At 37.3% G+C, this 21,143-nt stretch overlaps 1 protein-coding gene across 1 annotated transcript in view; it reads left to right on the forward strand.

The window, feature by feature from the left end:
- Window positions 1-21,143, forward strand: part of ENPEP (glutamyl aminopeptidase) — an 85,923-nt gene that overhangs the window by 35,602 nt on the left and 29,178 nt on the right. The window contains exons 7-11 of the mRNA XM_010389087.2: window positions 2,857-2,991; window positions 4,810-4,875; window positions 9,730-9,795; window positions 9,936-10,087; window positions 18,008-18,087. Of these exons, the coding sequence (XP_010387389.2) occupies window positions 2,857-2,991; window positions 4,810-4,875; window positions 9,730-9,795; window positions 9,936-10,087; window positions 18,008-18,087 (499 nt within the window). The remainder of the gene's footprint in view (window positions 1-2,856; window positions 2,992-4,809; window positions 4,876-9,729; window positions 9,796-9,935; window positions 10,088-18,007; window positions 18,088-21,143) is intronic.

A 21,143-nucleotide genomic window follows, 5' to 3' on the forward strand; every position in this document is an offset into this window, starting at 1 on the left:
ATATCTCTGAGTCCATTTTCTCCTTTATGAAATAGAACATTATTTTCTATCTTGTAAGCTGAAAAGCTCCCAAATGCACATGTAATGACTATTAACTTGTAGTGTGTCCCTCAGAGGCCTAGAATAGAAAATTTTGTGGACCCTAAATTTTTTTTTTCAGAAAAGCTAGGTATATTTGTTATTTATATTTATATAACGGGAGTATTCTTATCTGATTGTATATATGAATGTACAAATATGTGGATGTGTCTAATTACCAGAGGGTTTGTACTATGTAAAATACCGCCCTCTACTGGACAGAATAAAAAAGTTAAATGCTTGAAGCCCTTACAGTTTCCCTAGCCTAATTTACAAAGTGAAAAGGCTCATTTACAACAACTACTTCTTTAAAAATCTTATCTACATCTGGGATTTTTTCAACTATGGAACTATTGACAGTTTGGAGTAGATAATTCTTTTTTTGTGGGGGACTTTCCTGTGCGTTGTATGATACTTAGCATCCCCAACTTCTACAATTGCCAGTAACCCGCCGGTTCCTGTTGTGACAACCAAAAATGTCTCCACATATTTCCAGGTGTCCTGTGGGGGACAAAAATCTCCTCCAGTTGAAAACCACTCATCTACATGGAAAATTGCTGATTTTATAATTTATTGAAAATAAACTGTATAAATGGAAAATTACGTTGTCCTTTATTTTCTCCCTTACAGTGTCCTGAGACCCTTATAGAAAACTGTTATAAGAAATTATAACATTTTAATATTGTCTAATATTCCAAGTTCTGTGTTTCAAAAGCAGTGGCTAAATTCCAGAAAAATTTACTCTGCACTTCTTAAATGAAATTTAATCACATGGTTCAACACAACAATTCATTCATTCCTTCATCTATTCATTCATTCCTTTTTCTTTTTTTTTTATTTTTGAGATGGAGTCTCGCTCTGTTGCCCAGGCTGGAATGCAGTGGAGCAATCTCGGGTCACTGCAACCTCCACCTCCTGGGTTCAAGCAATTCTCCTGCCTCAGCCTCCTGAGTAGCTGGGACTATAGGCCCTCACCACCACTCTTGGCTAATTTTTATATTTTTAGTAGAGATGGGGTTTTGCCATGTTGGCCAGGCTGATCTTGAACTCCTTACCTCACATGATCTGCCTGCCTCGGCCTCCCACAATCCTGAGATTACGGGCTTGAGCCACCGAGCCCAGCCTATTCATTCATTCTTCATTCAGCAAACGGGGGACCCCAAAATGAATAATGAATAAAACACATTTCTTGCCCTTAAGGAGTTCTCAATTTAAGATCTTGTGGAGGGAAGGGTCAGATAAATAAAGATATTTTATAAGCGAGCTCAATAAATACCACAATCACGGACCCTCGTTTCATGGGTGAAAAATCGGAAGGCCAGGAAAGTGATGTAACTTTCCAGCATCACAGAGATAGCTGGTAGCAACATCCCAAACCACACACACAGTTGGTGTAGTCAATCTTCCTGACACTGAGGACAGGATCTTTCTACTCACCATACCTAAACTTGCTAGGTATACAAAAATCAAAATCCAAGTCAAAATTATCTTGATTGGCAGTCATCACTTGACAGCGGTACCTTTCCTGTTATAAATGAAACCCGCATAATTGGAAAATGTAAGCTAATATAGCATACTCTTCTTTTGGAAATGTTTTTAATTAAGTAGAGCCAATGAAATTTTTAAAGTTAGTAGTGATAGGCCAGGCGCGGTGGCTCAAGCCTGTAATCCCAGCACTTTGGGAGGCCGAGATGGGCGGATCACGAGGTCAGGAGATCAAGACCATCCTGGCTAACACGGTGAAACCCCGTCTCTACTAAAAACTACAAAAAACTAGCCGGGCGAGGTGGCGGCGCCTGTAGTCCCAGTTACCCGGGAGGCTGAGACAGGAGAATGGCATGAACCCGGGAGGCAGAGCTTGCAGTGAGCTGAGATCCGGCCACAGCACTCCAGCCCGGGCAACAGAGCGAGACTCCGTCTCAAAAAATAAATAAATAAATAAATAAAAAATAAAAAAAAATAAAGTTAGTAGTGACTTAGCAGAGTTAGATTTCACAATCTTACTGCTTAAGAATCAAAATAACTGTAGCAGCTAATGGGTTAGGTTCTCATTCTGTGCCAGGTACTATGCCAAGTACTAACCATGAATTTTATCATTGAATCCTGTGCACAGTTCCAAAAAGTAGAGGCCATTATTACTTCTATTTAATGGGTGAGGAAACTTGCTTAAACTTACATATCTAGAAAGCAGAAAGACTGAGCTTTGAGCCAAGGAAGTCTGTCAGTACTGCTAGGCCTGTCAACCACTCTGTATTGCTGACAAAACCTAGGAGGGAAACAAGACGTGATTAGAACTAATGGATAAACTGCTAATATTTTCTTTCATTAATTATGAATTATCCAAATTCTGACAACAAGGTGATTTAAAAAAACCCTGAACATCAATATTTGGCAAATTGATATGCTACCTCACTTAATTCTTAGGCCAAATCTGTGGGGTCATGTCATCGTTCTCATTGCACAGATATAGAAATAGGGCTTGAAAAGTTTGGCACATGTCCAAAAGTTATACAGAAGTAGCAGGAGCAGAATTCACAGAAGTTGATGTCTTCTTGGCCTGTCATCTGGGGGAAAAATTAAAAGGAATTATTAGTAGAAGAAGGGAATGAAATCAATATCGACCAATCAGTGCAAAATATGATTAATTTGAAGATCTAATGTTTAAGTAACAAGTCATTTATATTTATTTTCCTCCAATTTTTCTTATATATGGTATTTTAATTTATAAACTAGTATAAAGAAAACACTATATTTCTTTGGCTCATTCTTTCATTTCAGCGTGACCAAATGTTACTTGAAGATGTGTTACCTGTACAAGAGGATGATTCTTTGATGTCTTCACATCCAATTGTTGTGACTGTGACAACCCCTGATGAAATAACATCTGTTTTTGATGGAATATCCTATAGTAAGGTGGGGGAAATAGAACATTGTTTTGAACATCTTCCTGTTTAGTGACTTTTCTTTTAGTAGATGCCTAAAAATGGTAAGAATGGTCACACTGTGCCAGTGAGCTTTGGAAAATAGTGTAGAACTTATTCTGAGTGCTGAATATTCAATAGTTCGTGCTTTTCAGTAGAATGTATTGCTGGTCATTGTCACAGGATTTTAAAAGAGATTTTTAAAAATTTCTCTTTACACATTTGTTTATAATTATTTTCATTCTGATAATTGAGTATTTAGACTTTAAACATCACAATTCAAATTGTTTTATTTGATTTTTTAAAAGACAATAAATCTTTTTCTTCTATGTGGTCAACAAGAAATGCCATAAATGTGCACAGCTTTTCTAGTAGAACCTTTTAGTGCCTGCAATAAACATTTAAATCCAACTCAGAAGGAAATACTTTTATTCCTTTTTAGAAGTTGTAAAGATGAATTTGTTAGCATATTGTAGGTGAGGTTTCCACTAACATTTTATGAAAAGTTGCTGAAAATCTATAACTCCAAGATTTATGTGACACATTCTGTCCCACTATATTTCATATAATCTCTCCTTCAAACATATTCCATATCTGTATGTAACATAATTTAAATTTTTATTTTAGTCATTTTCTACCTCAGCTTCTCATGGTTTTCCCGCTACATTGAAGTGCTTAGAAGCTACTGCAAACTAATATATTTTGTTATCCTGAGTGATACCTAAAGTTTTATTTGAGTCAAAAATATTATAATTATTAAAATGAATACTTGAGTGAAAAAAACTTCTATGTATTAGAATTGGAAATTTTTAGCATCATATTTTTTGACTTTCCCTCTCACTTTCCCTCTCATATGATTCCCATGGTGTATGTTCAGCCTTCTTGTATTCATTTTTCTTTGACATTATGAATGATTCCTTTTATCTTTATGTTAAAATGAAAATTTCAAAACCACTTATAGCCTATTCTAGTTGTTCACATGGGAGAAGTTTAAATTTATTGAACCATTTTTCCCCTTAGTCCTAGATACTCCTCAGGTTTAAGATATCAAGTCCAAGATAAATAAATGTTTCTAGGCCTTTAGCTTTCTAAATAGCTATAAAATTAATTTAGAATTCTTAATTACTTACAGTAAAAATTACTAACTTAAGTGGGGGACAGTGTTTTTTTAATTCAGTTACTTGAAAATTGATTTAAAATATTATAAATTGTGCATTTCACTACTAACCGTATAACACATAAAAAGAAAATACAGAGCCAAGGTGTTCATCAGATTTTTCAAATGAAAGAAAAGCAAATGAGATAGACCACTGAGAAGATAAAGATTGTATGCCTAAATTATGTATCCATGTATATTAAGCTGTTTGACCAGATAATTCCTTGACTATCTACTTCCCTCTGCTAAATCTAATTCTTATTTTCAAGTATGAAAATATATTTAGTAAGCTGGCAGAATTTTACCCTGAAACGACTTTCCTCATTCATCACAGAATGTGATTTTTTAGACTATTTCTCTTTCATTAAGAAAGCCCCATCTGCTGGTTTATTTGGGGAAGTGCAATAATTATTTATATTTATTATATAAATAAATTTCTCTTTACCTTTTAGTTATTTTAGAAGCATAGATACAGGGGCTGTGCCAAGTGGTATTTTCATCCTCAAATCATAGAGCCACATAATTTAGCAGAATCCTCTTGAGGAACTAATCTCACGAATATGATCATGAAATACTAGTTGCAAGAGTAATAACTGATAATTGTCCCTTACATAGCCTTTATTAGTTTCATTTGTCTTTTTTTCTCCATTGTAGGGAGCTTCCATTTTGAGAATGCTTGAAGACTGGATAAAACCAGAGAATTTTCAAAAAGGATGTCAGGTATGATTTATTACTTTTAGTGATATCAAAAAATAAACTACACTGATACGTGGCTGGTGACTGTTAAGATATGTGTTTAGCCGGGCGCGGTGGCTCACGCCTGTAATCCCAGCACTTTGGGAGGCTGAGGCGGGCGGATCACAAGGTCAGGAGATCGAGACCATGGTGAAACCCCGTCTCTACTAAAAATACAAAAAATTAGCCGGGCGCGGTGGCGGGCGCCTGTAGTCCCAGCTACTCAGGAGGCTGAGGCAGGAGAATGGCGTGAACCCGGGAGGCGGAGCTTGCAGTGAGCTGAGATCGCGCCACTGCACTCCAGCCCGGGCGACAGAGCGAGACTCTGTCTCAAAAAAAAAAAAAAAAAAAAAAAAAAAAAAAAAAAAAAAAAAAGATATGTGTTTAATCAAGGATAATTTCTTTTTTTATTCTTTTTACTGAGGAATAGATAATATAGCAAAAGATAAAAAGATGATTTTACATCCAATTGAGTACCTGCATTGTATCTGTAATGATCATTTAGCAGAAGTCTTATGGAGAAGTTGAAACAAATTACTTAGTTATTTTTGAAACTCCTTACATGTGTATTAGTCAGCTTGGGCTGCCATAAGGAAATACCATAGACTGGGTGGCTTAAACAACAGAAATGCATTTTCTCGCAGTTATGGAGGCTGGAAAGTCCAAGATCAAAGTGCTGGCCGATTCCGTTTCTGGTGAAGCCTCTCTTCTGGGCTTGCAGATGGTAGACTTCCCACTGTGTCCTCACATAGAAGAGAGAAAGAGAGGGAGAGAGAGAGAGAGAGAGAGAGCACTCTGGTGTCTCTTACAAGGATACTGGTTCCATCATAAGGGTCCCAGACTCATGATCTCATCTAAATGTGACACCTCCCAAAGGCTTCGTTTCTAAATACTATCACACTGGGGGTTAAGGCTTATGTGAATTTCAGGGAATACGATTCTTTCCATAGCAACATGATATAAACATTTAAATCTCTCTATAAAGGTCATCCCTTACACTGAGTATAAGACTTTTCCCTTATTATTAGATTAGAAAAGATCAATATTAGTATGCTTATTACAATGGAGTCAGTGAATAAAGAGGCTTCCTTTTGGTAACAGAAATGACAATAAACTTTCTGAAGCATTTCGCACATCCTATTTAAGTGTATTATTTATTTCAGCAGATGTTTCTGTTTCATTTTCGTTCTTCTAATAGACCCTAAGCCAATCGGCCCAGGTTTGTTTATTTTAAATTTTATCAAAGTAGCTACAATGTGTCCCTATAACTGCCGTCTCTGCAGGTTGGCCCCATTCCAGCCTAGAAATGAAGTTCTCTTCGTACTCTTTCCCTTCCATCTCCATCCTGCCTACTGTGGTAACCCAGGTAGTCAGGCGCAGCAGTGCTCATGGTATCCAACCCAGAGAGCAGAAAGCAGGTTGGAGAAATGCCCCCTGCTGGCTGCCGCAGAAAGTACTTCCTCTGTATGTGATTCTCCAGGAGGTGGTCACCGTTCCCATAGATTTCACTCCCATCAAGCCTTCTTATGTGGCATTTAGCCCTCTCTACACTACTCTAAAAGAAAATGGCCCCCTTCTACCCAATAGTGAAACACCTAGGTGATTATTAAAGTAAGAAATAAAGTCAAGAGTTAGGAAATATTTGGGAAGTGTATCAGTATATTTTAACCCCTTGTCTATTAGCAAAATAAGAGACATTAGATGCAAAGAGAGAAGCTATGTGCTTGTGCTTCTGCTTACATGAGAACATCTTGTAACTTTTCCATAAGTTTCAAACTCAAATTTTATCATATATTCCCTCATTGTAAGCATTATCATTATTATTATTGAGACAGAGTCTCACTCTGTCGCCAAGGCTGGAGCGCAGTGGCATGGTCTTGGCTCATTGCAATCTCTGCCTCCCGGGTTCAAGCGATTCTCATGTCTCAGTCTCCTGAGTAGCTGGGATTACAGGCACCACCACACCCGGCTAATTTTCATATTTTTAGTAGAGACGGGGTGTCGCCATGTTGCCCAGGCTGGTCTTGAACTTGTGAGCTGAAGAGATCCGCCTGCTTCGGCCTCCCAAAGTGCTGGGATTTACAGCCATGAGCTGCTGTGCCCAGCCCATTGTTAGCATCTTTAATCAGGAGCTCTGTCTTCTATATCTTTACCTATACTGCAGGGCCTAGTTTAATTACACATATTAAGTTGTCCTGAAAATGTTTGTTAAATGAATGAACAAGTGAATAGTCTATAATAAATTATACAGAATATGGAAATAAAGAAAATTCGTTTTCAAAAATTAAGTTAAAATTCAATTTGTATAGTTTTGATTTTAAATTAAATTTTAATAAATAACATACTTTTGGCATCTTCAGAGCTGACTTCAAATTAAATAATCTTTCATATTGACTTTTATAGAGAAGTACCAAGAGTCCTTGAAAATGAATAGCTATCCTCATATTTCCTTTAACCCAGGATCTATGTTAAAATTAATACTAAAAACCAGTTTTGTCTAAAACTAATAATTCTCAAGTTAAAAGTCTTCCTTTAACTGTGATCACAGATGGTGTTAAAAACTGAACTAGGAAGTATAGATATTTATATTTCATACCATTATAGTGCTATGGAATGAATTTACACAAAACACCCAAACACTCTTTTCCTTCAATCTTCAAACACTAGCTAATATCTGAAAATAGTATATGATAGATACAGGCCACATCCAGTAAGCAATCTGACCAACTGGAACATAGTTCCATAGTTCAGATAGTTTGAGCATCCCAACAATATCCTCCTTGAGTTGTCATCATCACTCTATGATTGTTGCCCTGAAATCCCACAGTCTGTGAATGGGAGTTCAAGGTATTTCCGTTGCAAATACTAACTTTCTTCCCAAAGTGACTCTTTATTAGCTAACCTGGTGTGGAACTAAATCTGGGGGTGGCCAGTTGTCTATTCTCTTTCATGCTCATCACCTTGCCCCAAACTCAACCTCAAACAGCAAAATAGGTGCAGGATGGGGGAAATAACAAAATTATCAACTGGAAAATCTTTAAGGCTATACTTGTACATAAAAGATGTAATAGAGAAGGGGGCATTCATAACAATATGTGGTCATGATATAGAAACAGAATACATTCTTCCTTTCTTTTTCTTCTGGTATCAGTAGTACTGTCGATAAGACAGGAGTGGGTCAGCTGGAAAATGTCTTTTCCCTTCTTGGAATACTAGTAACAGAAACATTGTTCGTTTCCTTTTGTGCTCACTGATTCCAATTAATAATGAACTATGACCTAGGTCATCATGTAATTTGGACTTGAATGACTACATGATTATTCAAGGTGAAGAGGGAAGTGTCCTAATATAGAATATTCAGAAGCACTAATCTAGACAATATAAAATTAGTACCTTTTAATATGCTGATTACATAAATTTCCATTCAGCCTGTGGTTCATGAGAAGCAAGAAACTGCAATTTTAAAACCAGTAACAACAATTACAGTGATAAAAACCACATGCACACTGATTCAGGGTTCAGAATTCTCCTCTCAGGCAAATCTCTTCACCTCTGAAGGCACCCAGGTAGTTAGGGGGAGCAGTTTCCTTCACCTCAAAATGTGGGAGCTCTATTAAAAATGTTTAAAGTCCCCTCCAATTCCACGAATGCATGTTTCTAAGCTAAAGACATTGTAGTAGTCAAATAAACTCCTCTAAATTAATTTTAAAAGACACTATTCAATAGAAATTGTCATCAAAACACAGCTATGGTTATAATTATTACTATACAAGTATTCAATTATTATTATTTTAAAATATTAGACATTTGATTTACCAAATATTCAACTATTTTATTAAGATACGATGAATGATTTGTGCAACTCTGTAATGAATACCTGAAAGGGATTGCTGCTTCTCCCTTCCTTTGCCTGCCCTCTGGTGGTAGTGCCAAGAAGTGAATTAACCAAAAGAACAAATATGGAGGCCGCATTCCAAAGTGGCTTCACCCCTCTTCCAGACTTCTTGGAGTCCTGGTAATACTGTTTTATCTCTATGCCTGAAAAGAAGAGGCATTTAGGAGGTAACGTGATTTAGGTACAGCACCTACTGAAAATTGTAGCAACTTAGAGTGAAAATGATATGTGCAAAGTTAACATTAAGAACACTGAAGATGGTTCCATTTCTATCAAAGACCTCCACTTTCAGTCAGGACAATTCTAGAAAGCAACGGAGGAGTGATACAACAGGAGCTTTGGAAAGTGTACTGGCAAACTCCAAGTGGCTCCCAGTTATGGGATTAGAAGACTGGGAATTTTTTTTCTGGGGATAAATCACACTATCTTTGAAAACTCACATATAGAAAGAGTTTTTGTAAAGAAAATTGCCAAAAGAAACTTAAAAGACTTGTACTTTAAAATATTTGAAGAGTGAAGACTTATGCTTTACAGTGAATAATGTCCGCAATTCATCCACCACCACCACCACCACCATCATCATCATCATTATTATTCAAAAGGTTGTATATTTATTTCCTTAGAGCAGAGATCAGCAAGCTACTGTCTTCAGGCCAAATCTGGCCCACCATCCATGTATTTTTTAAGGCCCATAAACTAAATATGGTTTCCACATTATTAAATGGTTGAAAAAAAATCAAAAGAAGAAGAATATTTTATGATATATGAACATTGTATGGAATTCAAATATCAGTGCAACAGCCATGCTCATTCATGTACACGTTGTCTATGGCTGGTTTTGTGCAATGGAGGCAGAATTGAGTAGTAGGGGTTCGGTTCGTCTTATGAAAGGATGAGACAAGCAAACATTGACTTCTAACATACTCATTATCTTTTACACACAGATGTACTTGGAAAAATACCAATTCAAGAATGCAAAAACTTCTGATTTTTGGGCAGCACTGGAAGAGGTAAGGAAGAGTATATATCCCCAAATATTTCTTTGTCTGATTTACAAATGGCTTACCAATCATTTTCTAATCTAACTATTCTATCCTTTTTTTTCTTGTATTTGTTAATTATTTAGTCTCCATTTTGTTTTCAATCTTAGGCGAGTAGGCTCCCAGTGAAAGAAGTAATGGACACCTGGACCAGACAGATGGGTTATCCTGTGCTTAATGTGAATGGTGTCAAGAACATCACACAGAAACGGTTTCTGCTGGACTCAAGAGCTAACCCTTCTCAGCCCACTTCAGATCTTGGGTAAGGCTCTATAATGCATTTGAAAAAAACACAGAAATTTGGCAGAAATATTGGCCATTTATTTTATATCCTATTCTTGAGTACATGATGGATGACTGATATACAAGTATAAAGCCACAGTGCCTTTAGGGGAACAAGGGATTAAAAAATAGCCAAGTGATTTCCAGGTTTGAAATGGTGGGCAGAGCACATGCATCCATGTCCTGTTCTTTACAGATATTGAAGAGAGGAATGGAATCACCTAAAGAAATAAATCTACAGGAATAAAGAAAATAAAGGGAGGGGCCGTATGTGTCACAGAGTTCTGAAGAAGAAAAGCAGAAGGAAAAATACAGTCTGAGGAAAATACAATCAGATAATAATAAGGGAACTTCCCTATCCCTAGACAGATTCTAGGTTCAGTGTCAGCATAAAGACTGAAGAGTAAGAGTGAGAAGTGAGGCTGAAAATAGGGCAATGAATTGATAGTCTAGTCTCAGGACAATTGTGCCAGTTGGACCACCCCTCACCCCTACTTTCTCTCCGCCACCTACCATTTCTTTGTCTGCACAGAGCTCTCAGAAATCTGGCAATGGCCCCAGGAAAAATACAGTGGGCTTGTTTCCTAAAGAAATTGACTAAAACAGTAGAGGAGAGCTAAGGATTTCCATTTGGTTGAGACTCTCAGAGTAAAGCCTCCCTCATTATGTCATTTGCAGGATGGGTGGGCTGGAGCTGACAGCACCCCTCATACACACACACAGAGCTCCCAGTCAGACCTTCTGCTCAGTAGAGAAACTTATTTCAAAAATACAACTCCCTGCAGCCTGGGCAACATAACAAGAGCCCGTCTCAAGGCACGGGAGTATGGTAGTTCACGCCTGTAGTCCTAGCTAGTCAGAAGGCTGAGACCTGAAGATGACTGAGTCATCTCAAGTCAGGAGTTTGAGGCTGCAGTGAGCCATGATCGCACCACTGCACTCCAGCCTAGGTGGCAGACAAGAGCTCATCCCTAAAAATAATAAAATAAGATAAAATAAATAATATTTATATATACACACACACACACACACACATATATATATATATATAATCCCTTCTCGATAATAGAGAGAGTACACACCAGCCATCTGAATCAATTTAATTCTTTCTTAAATATGAATGACAAAGATCACAAGATACATGAAAACAATTTGGAAGGATAAAAGGTTAAAATTTCATGTGAAAAAACAAACAAACAAATCCTGACTTTATAAGATGCATAACTAAGGAAACAAAATAAATGTATGAGATATATTCGGAGATGAAGAACAATTACACCAGTGAACTAGGAGAAGAATGTCTTAGGACAAATTGAGAACACAAAATAACTCTGAAAGATTAAATTTCTGATTCTCAAAAAAATTAACAGACCAACTAAAAATAAATTTGGCAAATCCTCCAAAAACATAGGGCAAACACACATAGAGCTGGCAAATATGAAAGAGAAGACAAATATGAAAAGTCTAACACCCAACAGATAGGCGTGCTTTTTGTTTGTTTGTTTGGCCTTTTTTTTTTTTTTTTTAAGACAGAGTCTCACTCTGTCACCCAGTCAGCCCACTGCAACCTCCGCCTCCTGGGTTCAAGCAATTCTCCTGCCTCAACCTCCCGAGTAGCTGGGATTACAGGTGCATGCCACCACACCCAGCTAATTTTTGTATTTTTAGTAAAGATGAAATTTCACCATGTTAATCAGGCTGGTCTTAAACTCTTGACCTCAGGTGACCCACCCGGCTCGGCCTCTCAAAGTGCCGGGATTACAGGGGTGAGCCACTGTGCCTGGACTAGATAGGATTCTTTTTCCCATTTCACCCATGCCCCGTTGTTATTGCCCCCTCTTTCAACATTTGAATCCTTTGTTTTAGTAGAGAGAATCTTTCACCCATTCCCACCCAGGTGTCCTATAATCTCCACTGCCTGATTGTCGCTGAAGAGACCCTTTGTCTTCTTTTTCTTTTTCTTAATGATTTCATTGACATAATTTTACAGTCACATATATAAATTATTGTAAGATCAATTATCCTGTAGCAATTAGAATAACACAAAAAGATGTTTTAGAAAGTCTTTAATAACTCTAAACTGATTCCTTTATATTGTTTTACGTTCTAGCAAATTAGATTGACCACCTCTAATACCACTAGAATGGATATTAAATCTAAAAATATGTCTCTTGTCAAACAAGCTTCCATTTGGAAAGTTTGACAGTAATTATTCTCTCTTACTATATGAGTCCACTGATTTGCTGATCCTCAATTAATTGGGAGATGGAGCAGGAGGTGGAGTAGGGTAGGGAGGGTCACAGAAGGCTTTATTTTCCAAGGATGTGGTATTTTAGGTGAGCAAATTGGTGTGGGGAAGTGACTGCTCCAGATGTTCAAAACAGAAACTATGGCCGGGCGTGGTGGCTCATGCCTGTAATCCCAGGACTTTGGGAGGCTGAGGTGGGTGGATCACTCGAGGTCAGGAGTTCGCGACCAGCCTGGCCGACCTGATGAAACCCTGTCTCTACTGAAAATACAAAAATTAGCCGGGCATGGTAGCACACACCTGTAATTCCAGCTACTTGGGAGGCTGAGGCAGGAGACTTGCTTGAACCTGGGAGGCGGAGGTTGCAATGAACTGAGATCATGCTACTGCACTCCAACCTGTGTGACAGAGTGAGAATCTGTCTCAAAAAAACAAAACAATCCCCCCACCCCGCAAAACAGAAGCTATAACATATATGAAAGCCCTAAAGTCTTGTACACATGATTTACAACACTTATTGAACATTGACCAAGTGATTGGTACTATTTTAAGCACTTCAGATGTATTTTGTTTTATAGTAAATGAGGAATTTGTGGCAAAAGTGATTAAGTAATTTGTTCAAGGTCACACAGTGTAAATAATGGAGCCTTGATGTGAACCCAGGCAGTCTGCTTCCAAGAAACGGGATAGCAGAGAGTGACTGGGAAAGTGATGTGAGGTGAAGATGAAGAGGAAGGCAGGGACCAGGTATGCAGACCATGTTAAAGATTTTGGAAAATAGTGTGCAAATTTGAGGATTTTAAGGAGAGAATTGGCAGGATCACATTTAAATTTTTCAAAGTTCTCCTCTGGCTGCACTGTGGAGAATTGATCACAGATCCTGGGCAGTGGGGGAGGAGTGGAGGCAGGGAGACCAGTTAGAACAATATTGCAATGAGCAGCCCACGTGACAGTTGACAGAAACGATAGGCCTGGACTAGGTAAGAGTGGCTGTGGGCTGGAGGGCATGGTAGATGTTCCAAAGATTTTGTTGAGCTAAAATTCCTAATTAAAGAACAATGTGGAAGGAATTCAATCAGGTGAATCGGCAGAGAACAATCTCCTTTTAGAATATTGTTCTCATCTTGCACCATTGTGATCGTAGTCATATTTATTCAGAAGAGAAAGATCTTTATAGTCTCATTTCATGATGAGTACTGTATAAGGTGGGTAACAGAGCCTGTTTCCTGGATTACAGTTCAGGGGTTGGGGAAATAAGTCACACTACAGCACACTCAGGTGTTTCCAAAAATTAAAATTGCCGAAACACTTGACTTTCCAAGGCATCAGAGAATGATGAACTCTCACAATTATTAAATTAGCTGCTTCCAAGATGCCAGTTGACACCTGAACTGGAGAAGCCTTGAGAAAGCCATTGTACTCACCTCGTTGAGGCCCATCTTTGGCCTCTCTTCCTGGAAACCTCAGGCACCCAGCCTTGCACACTAAGTGACATTCAGAGAAACTGGGAATCCTGCTATAATGCAAGTTCTGAAAATCAATAGGTCACACTACAACAAAGGAAATTTGACTACTTAGACCAATATGAGGTCCCTTCAGGGAGTGTCTGTATACTCCCTGAACTACAAGGTAAGTGTACTTCTTACCTTTATTTTAGAAAGGAAAGATGAGATGATGATGGAGAAAACCTTTGTTTTTCACTTTTTCCTCTTCATGATACATGAATTGAAACATAGATCTGACTTGATTGCAGGTGATAATTCAACTACAAAAATCATAGAATAATCTCTGTGATTGTTCTGTTAACAACTATCAAGTGTTTCTTTTATAGTTACTGTTTTGTGTTCCAGCAAATTAGATTAACTATTTAATACTGCTGAAGCCTCTGGATATTAAAATTTAAAAAGTATTTCTCTCTAGAGAAATAAACTTACACTGGGAAAATTTCCCAGTAACTGTTACTTCCTCTCATATGTATCCATTAATTTGTTAAGCCAAAGACAGTCAATAATTTAAACTAAGGAGTTTTTTAAATTAATGGGGTTGGATTTTTAAGAGCTGCTTGTTGGTTATGAATTTCTCTCCACACAAACCAAACAATTTTACTGCCAAGTGAACTAAATATATCATTAGGTATAAAATCACTTTTTGTAACAATAAATTTTAAAATTTTATTCACCAAGACTTAGAACATAGAACTGTATTAACATTTATACTTTCTTTAATATTTGTCTTCAGTTTCCATCTTCAGATACTATTTTCGTTTTATTTATATTCATAGTTGCATGATTTTTTGTGATGGCTTATCATAAATTTAATATGTTCATTCTACTTTTATTTTTTAAGAAGTCATATATGCATAGGAAAAGAAACTTAGAAAATAGGTTCTTCTCTGTTGAGTATGTTTGTTAAAAATCAGTAGTAGCTTCTGAACAAATAAGAAAGAGACATTATAGCAAAAGGATTCTTCTTTATTTAAAAGAAGAATTTGATCATAATAAATGACTTCATGCAACCAAAAAGGAATTAGCTTTTTTTCCAACCCTAACTTCCATCTGCTTTCTGATCAGATGTATTCTTGTTTGGTAGACAGTATGACCAGTTAAGTTGTACTGTGAGTTCAATGGTCTTCTCTAAATATTTTCTCACTGTTTAAATAATCCAAGATTAGGGAATTCTTACTGACTAGAACCTTTTTATAATTTAAATGGCTCACCCATGTATAAGTTATTGCTTTAACACCATGTCCTCAACCATCTCTTAGAAATGAGCCAGTTTCGGCCGGGCGCGGTGGCTCAAGCCTGTAATCCCAGCACTTTGGGAGGCCGAGACGGGCGGATCACGAGGTCAGGAGATCGAGACCATCCTGGCTAACACGGTGAAACCCCGTCTCTACTAAAAAATACAAAAAAAACTAGCCAGGCGAGGTGGCAGGCGCCTGTAGTCCCAGCTACTCGGGAGGCTGAGGCAGGAGAATGGCGTAAACCCGGGAGGCGGAGCTTGCAGTGAGCTGAGATCAGGCCACTGCACTCCAGCCTGGGCAACAGAGCAAGACTCCATCTCAAAAAAAAAAAAAAAAAAAAAAAAAAAAGAAATGAGCCAGTTTCACATCTCCATCCCAGGATGTCTCTCTCAGGAAAGCATACGTGCCTTTGATAGTCCACTCTGTGTAAACAGGCAGAGGGAATGGGAGTAAGTGTGTCACCTCGGTGCAAAGTCAGTTTCCTTAGAGAAAATTAGAGTGGCCATATTTCATACTGCTAGAACTTCTTACATGGTTAGATAGTGAACTATGTCTATAAAAATGAATTCTGATACTCCTGAATTTTAGCCAATATGAAGAAAACTCAATCATTTCATTTATGTAATTTCCATTTCTTCACGTTTTATACTCTCAAGTCTGTCATTTTACTCAGCTTAGATTACAGTAGATTATGTGATTCTAAAACTATAAAATTGTATAGCTTCAACTTTCTATCATTTCTATCTTATGATACTCTTAAAGACCTCAGAGCAGTATTTTTGTACATGACCTTAGAATATCTTCTGCCCTTTTGAGGCATGGTGTAGTCCCAGAGACCATGTTTTAGAGAGGACAGTCAAAATAGGAAATCTTAACTGTGGGCCTAGGTCATCCAGACACTGCCTGCTGTGTTGTTTCAGTCTGATTGGTATTGGGGAAAGAAGAGGAAGCATAAAATGTTAGTTTACATGGCAGCACCAATTCAGCAGAGCAGTGAAAGTGAGATATATAAGTAATATGTGGTGTTTCAGCAATGTTCTTTGTCGGTCTTCTGAGAAGCTGCAAGGGCTCTTAGTTTGATGTTCCTAGAAGCAGACCCTGAAATGATCGTGTGCATGAAAGTGACTTGTTAGGAAGTGTTTCCAGGAAAGATCAGTGGGGGAGCAGGCAGTGGATAGAGAAGGAAAGGAAGATAGAGAAGCAGGCAGTGGATAGAGAAGGAAAGGAAGCCCAGCAAAGGTGCTGTATGAAGCAGGTTCTGAAGAGGGTAACTTTGACTCAGTCCTGCAGGAAAGTCCTAGAGCCAGTGCAGATCATACTTCAGAGTGCTCCTGATGGATGGGGCAGGAAACATTCTCACACCTGTCAGTCATTGCTAAGGGCCACATCCAGAAGGATGTAAATTCCCAGGAACTTTTAGCTTTCCTTGCTCAGGTAGCTGGAAGGCAGTCCTCTGTCAGAGAGACCCAGGTATTGATTGTTGGCAGAGGAAGCACACTGGCATCCAGGGTGTACAAAAATGACAAAGAGGGCTGGGCACAGTGGCTTATGCCTGTAATCCCAGCACTTTGGGAGGCCGAAGCAGGTGGATCACCTGAGGTCAGGAGTTTGAAACCAGCCTGGCCAACATAGTGAAACCCCATTTCTACTAAAAATGCAAAAAAATTGGCTGGGTGTGGTGGCAGGTGCCTGTAATCCCAGCTACTTGGGAGGCTGAGGCAGGAGAATCACTTGAACCTGGTAGGCGGAGGTTGCAGTGAGCCGAGTCCGTTCCATTGCAACAAGAATAAAACTCCATCTCAAAAAAAAAAAAAAAAAAAAGAGAGAGAGAGAGAGAAAAGGGTCTAAGGACATAAGGGGGAAGCACCAACAGTGTCCACTATAAGGCCCAAGAAGCAATTTATGTGTTGGTTTTATGAAACGTATAGCCAAAAACATTCCACTGCAATAAAATGCTCCAAAGAAGCTGATTTAAAAAAAAAAACAAGGGATTACTTCTTTCAGGTATATAGCAAAAATATATTCTCCTTGAACGACATAAATTTTGTTATATCTTGAAAAGGTGAAATGTTAACCCTAATTCTCTGTTAGGAAATTTAATCTGTCAGATAAACCAACTTTGAGTTGAAACCTAAATCAGCCAATGGTACGTAGATTCACCTTCTCTCCAGATCTGCATTTTCTGATATGAGATGATATAAGAACAAACCATCCAAAAAAAATGAGATTTCAAGACAAAACTGTTAAGTATATATATCAAAATACAAAGTTAGCTCCCACATACCCACTCTGCAAGAAAATATTAAGTAGCTAAAGAGAAGCACTGAAAACTCCTGAAACGTGCTTACCTGATGATTCTTCCCTTGAGCACATCAGTTCTAGTTCTAAATAGGGGATATTTAGGGGAGAGTGTGAGAGGCTTTAGGGGATGATGGTGGTGGTAGAATTTCAGCATACTTTCTAAAATGTGTTATTTCCTTTACAGAGTTTACCATTTGTCTTCTAATTTCTAAAAATGTTTTGTGTTCCTTGATGGAAATGGTAGCATATTAGACTGTGTGCAAGTATGTGTGTGAATGTTCAATATTATAATAAGATGTGCTATATTTGTGCAAGTTATGCAATATCTTTATTCTAAAATGCCAAAACATTTTATTGAAATAATCTTTTTCATGCTTAGCTAATTTTTGATGCAATTTCTAAATTTTACAGATTTATAGAAATTGAAAACAGTTATACAGCTTATCTTCATCCCTAAAATGTTGTATTAGCTACATTAATTGTATAGTATGGACTAGATAATCACTTAACAGAAAAATACACTTGTTACTGCTTTTTAGTGATTTTTACTCTTGAAATTTTATCTTTTAGTAATAAAAGTTAAATTTTTCTTTTTTAAAAAATTTTAGTTATACATGGAACATTCCAGTTAAATGGACTGAAGATAATATAACAAGCAGTGTGTTATTTAATAGATCAGAAAAAGAAGGTAAATATTATTAATTGATTTATTTCTTCTTTGAATTGATGTACCACATTAAACTAATATAAGTATAAAGATGCAACAATAAAGCTGGAACTTTGTAAACTTCAGCTGAATGATCTCTTAAATAATTTATTGATGATTCCAAATCATCATCTACAATGAGAACTGTTCTATCTTGAGATATTCTTTTCAATGATTTATCATGACTGACTGATTTATCATAAATACCCATATCCAAAGGAGAAGGGTCACATGCCCAGCCATTGGAAGATCAATGTGTGAGCTTCCTTCCTTCCTTCCTTCCTTCCTTCCTTCCTTCCTTCCTTCCTTCCTTCCTTCCTTCCTTCCTTCCTTCCTTCCTTTTTGTTTTTTCTTTTTATCAGATAAATAAGCCATTTAATTTCTTAAACTGTTATATGACAAGCCTGAGGATTTTCTTTTAATGCTCCCATTAAATTAGACCATTTTTTGGAAACATATTTGTGTTCTATCTGCATTGATTTATTTTTTCCTTACTTGAAAAATGTTAGAGTTATATAAAAACAAGTAGACCTTATCACAAAATTCCAGACTGATGGAAAAAATAATAGATAAGGCAAGCTTTAGCAGCAATCTCAGAAGAATCGTTCTTTTTATATTTTTCCATTGTACTTGTTTTGGTGTTTCAAAACTATTTCTTTTCTAAGACAAACCAGACTCATCTTGGCCTCATTTCATGAGGACTTGATTTCAGAATAGCATTTGGTATGAACTTTCTCCTGGGTCTTCTTGAGGATAAAAGTAGATCACTCATTCTTTATTTACATATGCCTCATTGTTCCTGTAAAATATTTTAAAATATTAATGAGGTATGATTTCTCCTGGCCAATACATTTTTACTGTTTCCAGTAGATTGCCTTTAAGAACAGCTTTACTGAGATATAATCCACATATCATAAAATTCACCCATTTGAAGTGTACAATCCAGTGGTTTTTAGTATATTCACAGATGTGTAATCATCACCACAGTTAGTTTTAGAAACCCCATACCCTTTAAGCTATCATGCCTGCAGCCTCCCATATGTCCAGCCCTAGGCAACCACTAATGTATTCTCTACCTCTACAGATTTGTCTCTTCTGGTCATTTCACATAAAGAAAAGTGTATATGCAGTATTTTGTGACTTTTCAATTAGCATAATGATTTCAAGGCTCATCCATGATATAGCATGTATCACTACTTCGTTCCTTTTTATTGCCAAATCATATCCCATCATATGGATATACCACCATTTGTTTATCTGTTTTTCAGTTGATAGATATTTGGATCATTTCCACCTTTTCTCTGTTATGAATAATGCTGCTATAAACATTTGTGTATAAGTTTTTCTGTGGATCCAGCGTGTTTTTTCCACTTTTGGGCCTTTTAAGAAAACGTTTATTGTTAACTGTTTTTGTAATTTTTTACTATTACTACAAACTACCAGCTTTGTCATTGTAGAGGTGAAACTCCTCCTGGAGCCCTTCTGCACAGGGATCGCTATTACAGCAAACCGTTCTCTTGCTTATTTATGTTAATAATTATTGTAATATCGTGGTCAAAAAAATTCTAAATTTTTCCAGAATTCCCAGATCAATGCCACTTTGTCTTCATATTTTATGCTGTGTTTGAGTGCCAGGCTCTATCTTTGTGGTCTTCTAACCATTTTCTATTCATAAGGACATTTGCCGAAGGAAAAGGGAGAAGACAGGAAAAAAAAAAAAAAGAAGACATTTTTAACAATGCGTAACAGCACTGACAAAAGGCATAATAAGAAGGTTAGAATTCCACTGGAAGGTTTTCAGTGGATTTGGTTTAACTATTACTAAATATTTTCCCCATTGGTCACCATAGTTAATTGAGGATTGGAAGAATATCACGGCAGCTGTTTGATTTACTGTGTACAAGTTTGAAAGCGTGAATAATTCATCTACCCTAGTCCAGTTCACCCAGCACTTCCATGGAATGAAGTTTCCATACAAGTGAATTTTCCAGATAACTAAAACTTACTCAAGTGCTTTGTAAAATGCATTTCAAGAGTTCACAATAGACATTGTTCTAATACGTGTTATGTACTTCTTAGAATATTTGGAATAATAAATTTCATACTTAATTACTAAATTAATTATTTCAAGCATGTATTGCTTACATGCCAAGAACAGAGAAACCATGGGTGTAGTGCTGGGGCAAAAAAAAAGAGCAATCCTAACCCTTGCATAGGTGATTGTCTAGGGATGGGTTTGCAGGCAGATGTAATGCTGTGTCCTAAGTGCCTCTGTGGCAATGCAGATCACCAAAAGCACTCATAGAAGCATCAGCCCAGGTTCGGGGATTCAGGAAGCATTCCTAAAAAATGCTTAGAGTTCAGAGGCTAAAGACAGACTATAAATGGGTGATAGAATTGACTGAATGTAGAGGAGACGTGTGCTCTGGACAGAAGCATAACTGTGAAAGTGAAAGAGCAGGGAGTTCTCACACTCCTTCATATTCCTTTGTCAATACATTTCACACACTTTTTTGTTCTAACTATTGACCTATATAGGTCTCCCTTCCCCACAGAATATTCTTTGAGGAAATGGAGCTTGTTTGTTATTGTTGTTGTTCTGGATCTACAGCAGGCATCTAATAATTGTTTATCGAATACATGAATGAATAACAAATAAATGAAGAGGCTGATAGTCATCATGTCTGGTCACTGAGCCAGAAGCAAACTAGAGGTCTTTTTCTACTTCAAAGTGCCTGCTCCATTTTTAGGCTGTACAATAAGTTCCTGTTTCCTGTTTGAGGACATCTTCAGCTCTCAGCTTAGAGCACGGATGACGAACATGTCCTGAGTGTACTAAATGGGCAACCAGCTCATGTTACCAGTCCTACCTCCCTCCTCTTGGTTTCTTTGATGATTCATTAGTTAGAAATTCTTCAGGCAATAGTGGGACTCTCCCCAAGGTCTTTTATTTACATTTCTATTGTACGTGCTATTTTAGGCATTAAAACAACAACTAAACTCATAATTTCTAACAAAAGAAGAGAACCTCTATCACA

This window comes from Rhinopithecus roxellana, chromosome 2, assembly GCF_007565055.1.
Source record: "Rhinopithecus roxellana isolate Shanxi Qingling chromosome 2, ASM756505v1, whole genome shotgun sequence".
Classification (NCBI taxonomy): domain Eukaryota; kingdom Metazoa; phylum Chordata; class Mammalia; order Primates; family Cercopithecidae; genus Rhinopithecus; species Rhinopithecus roxellana.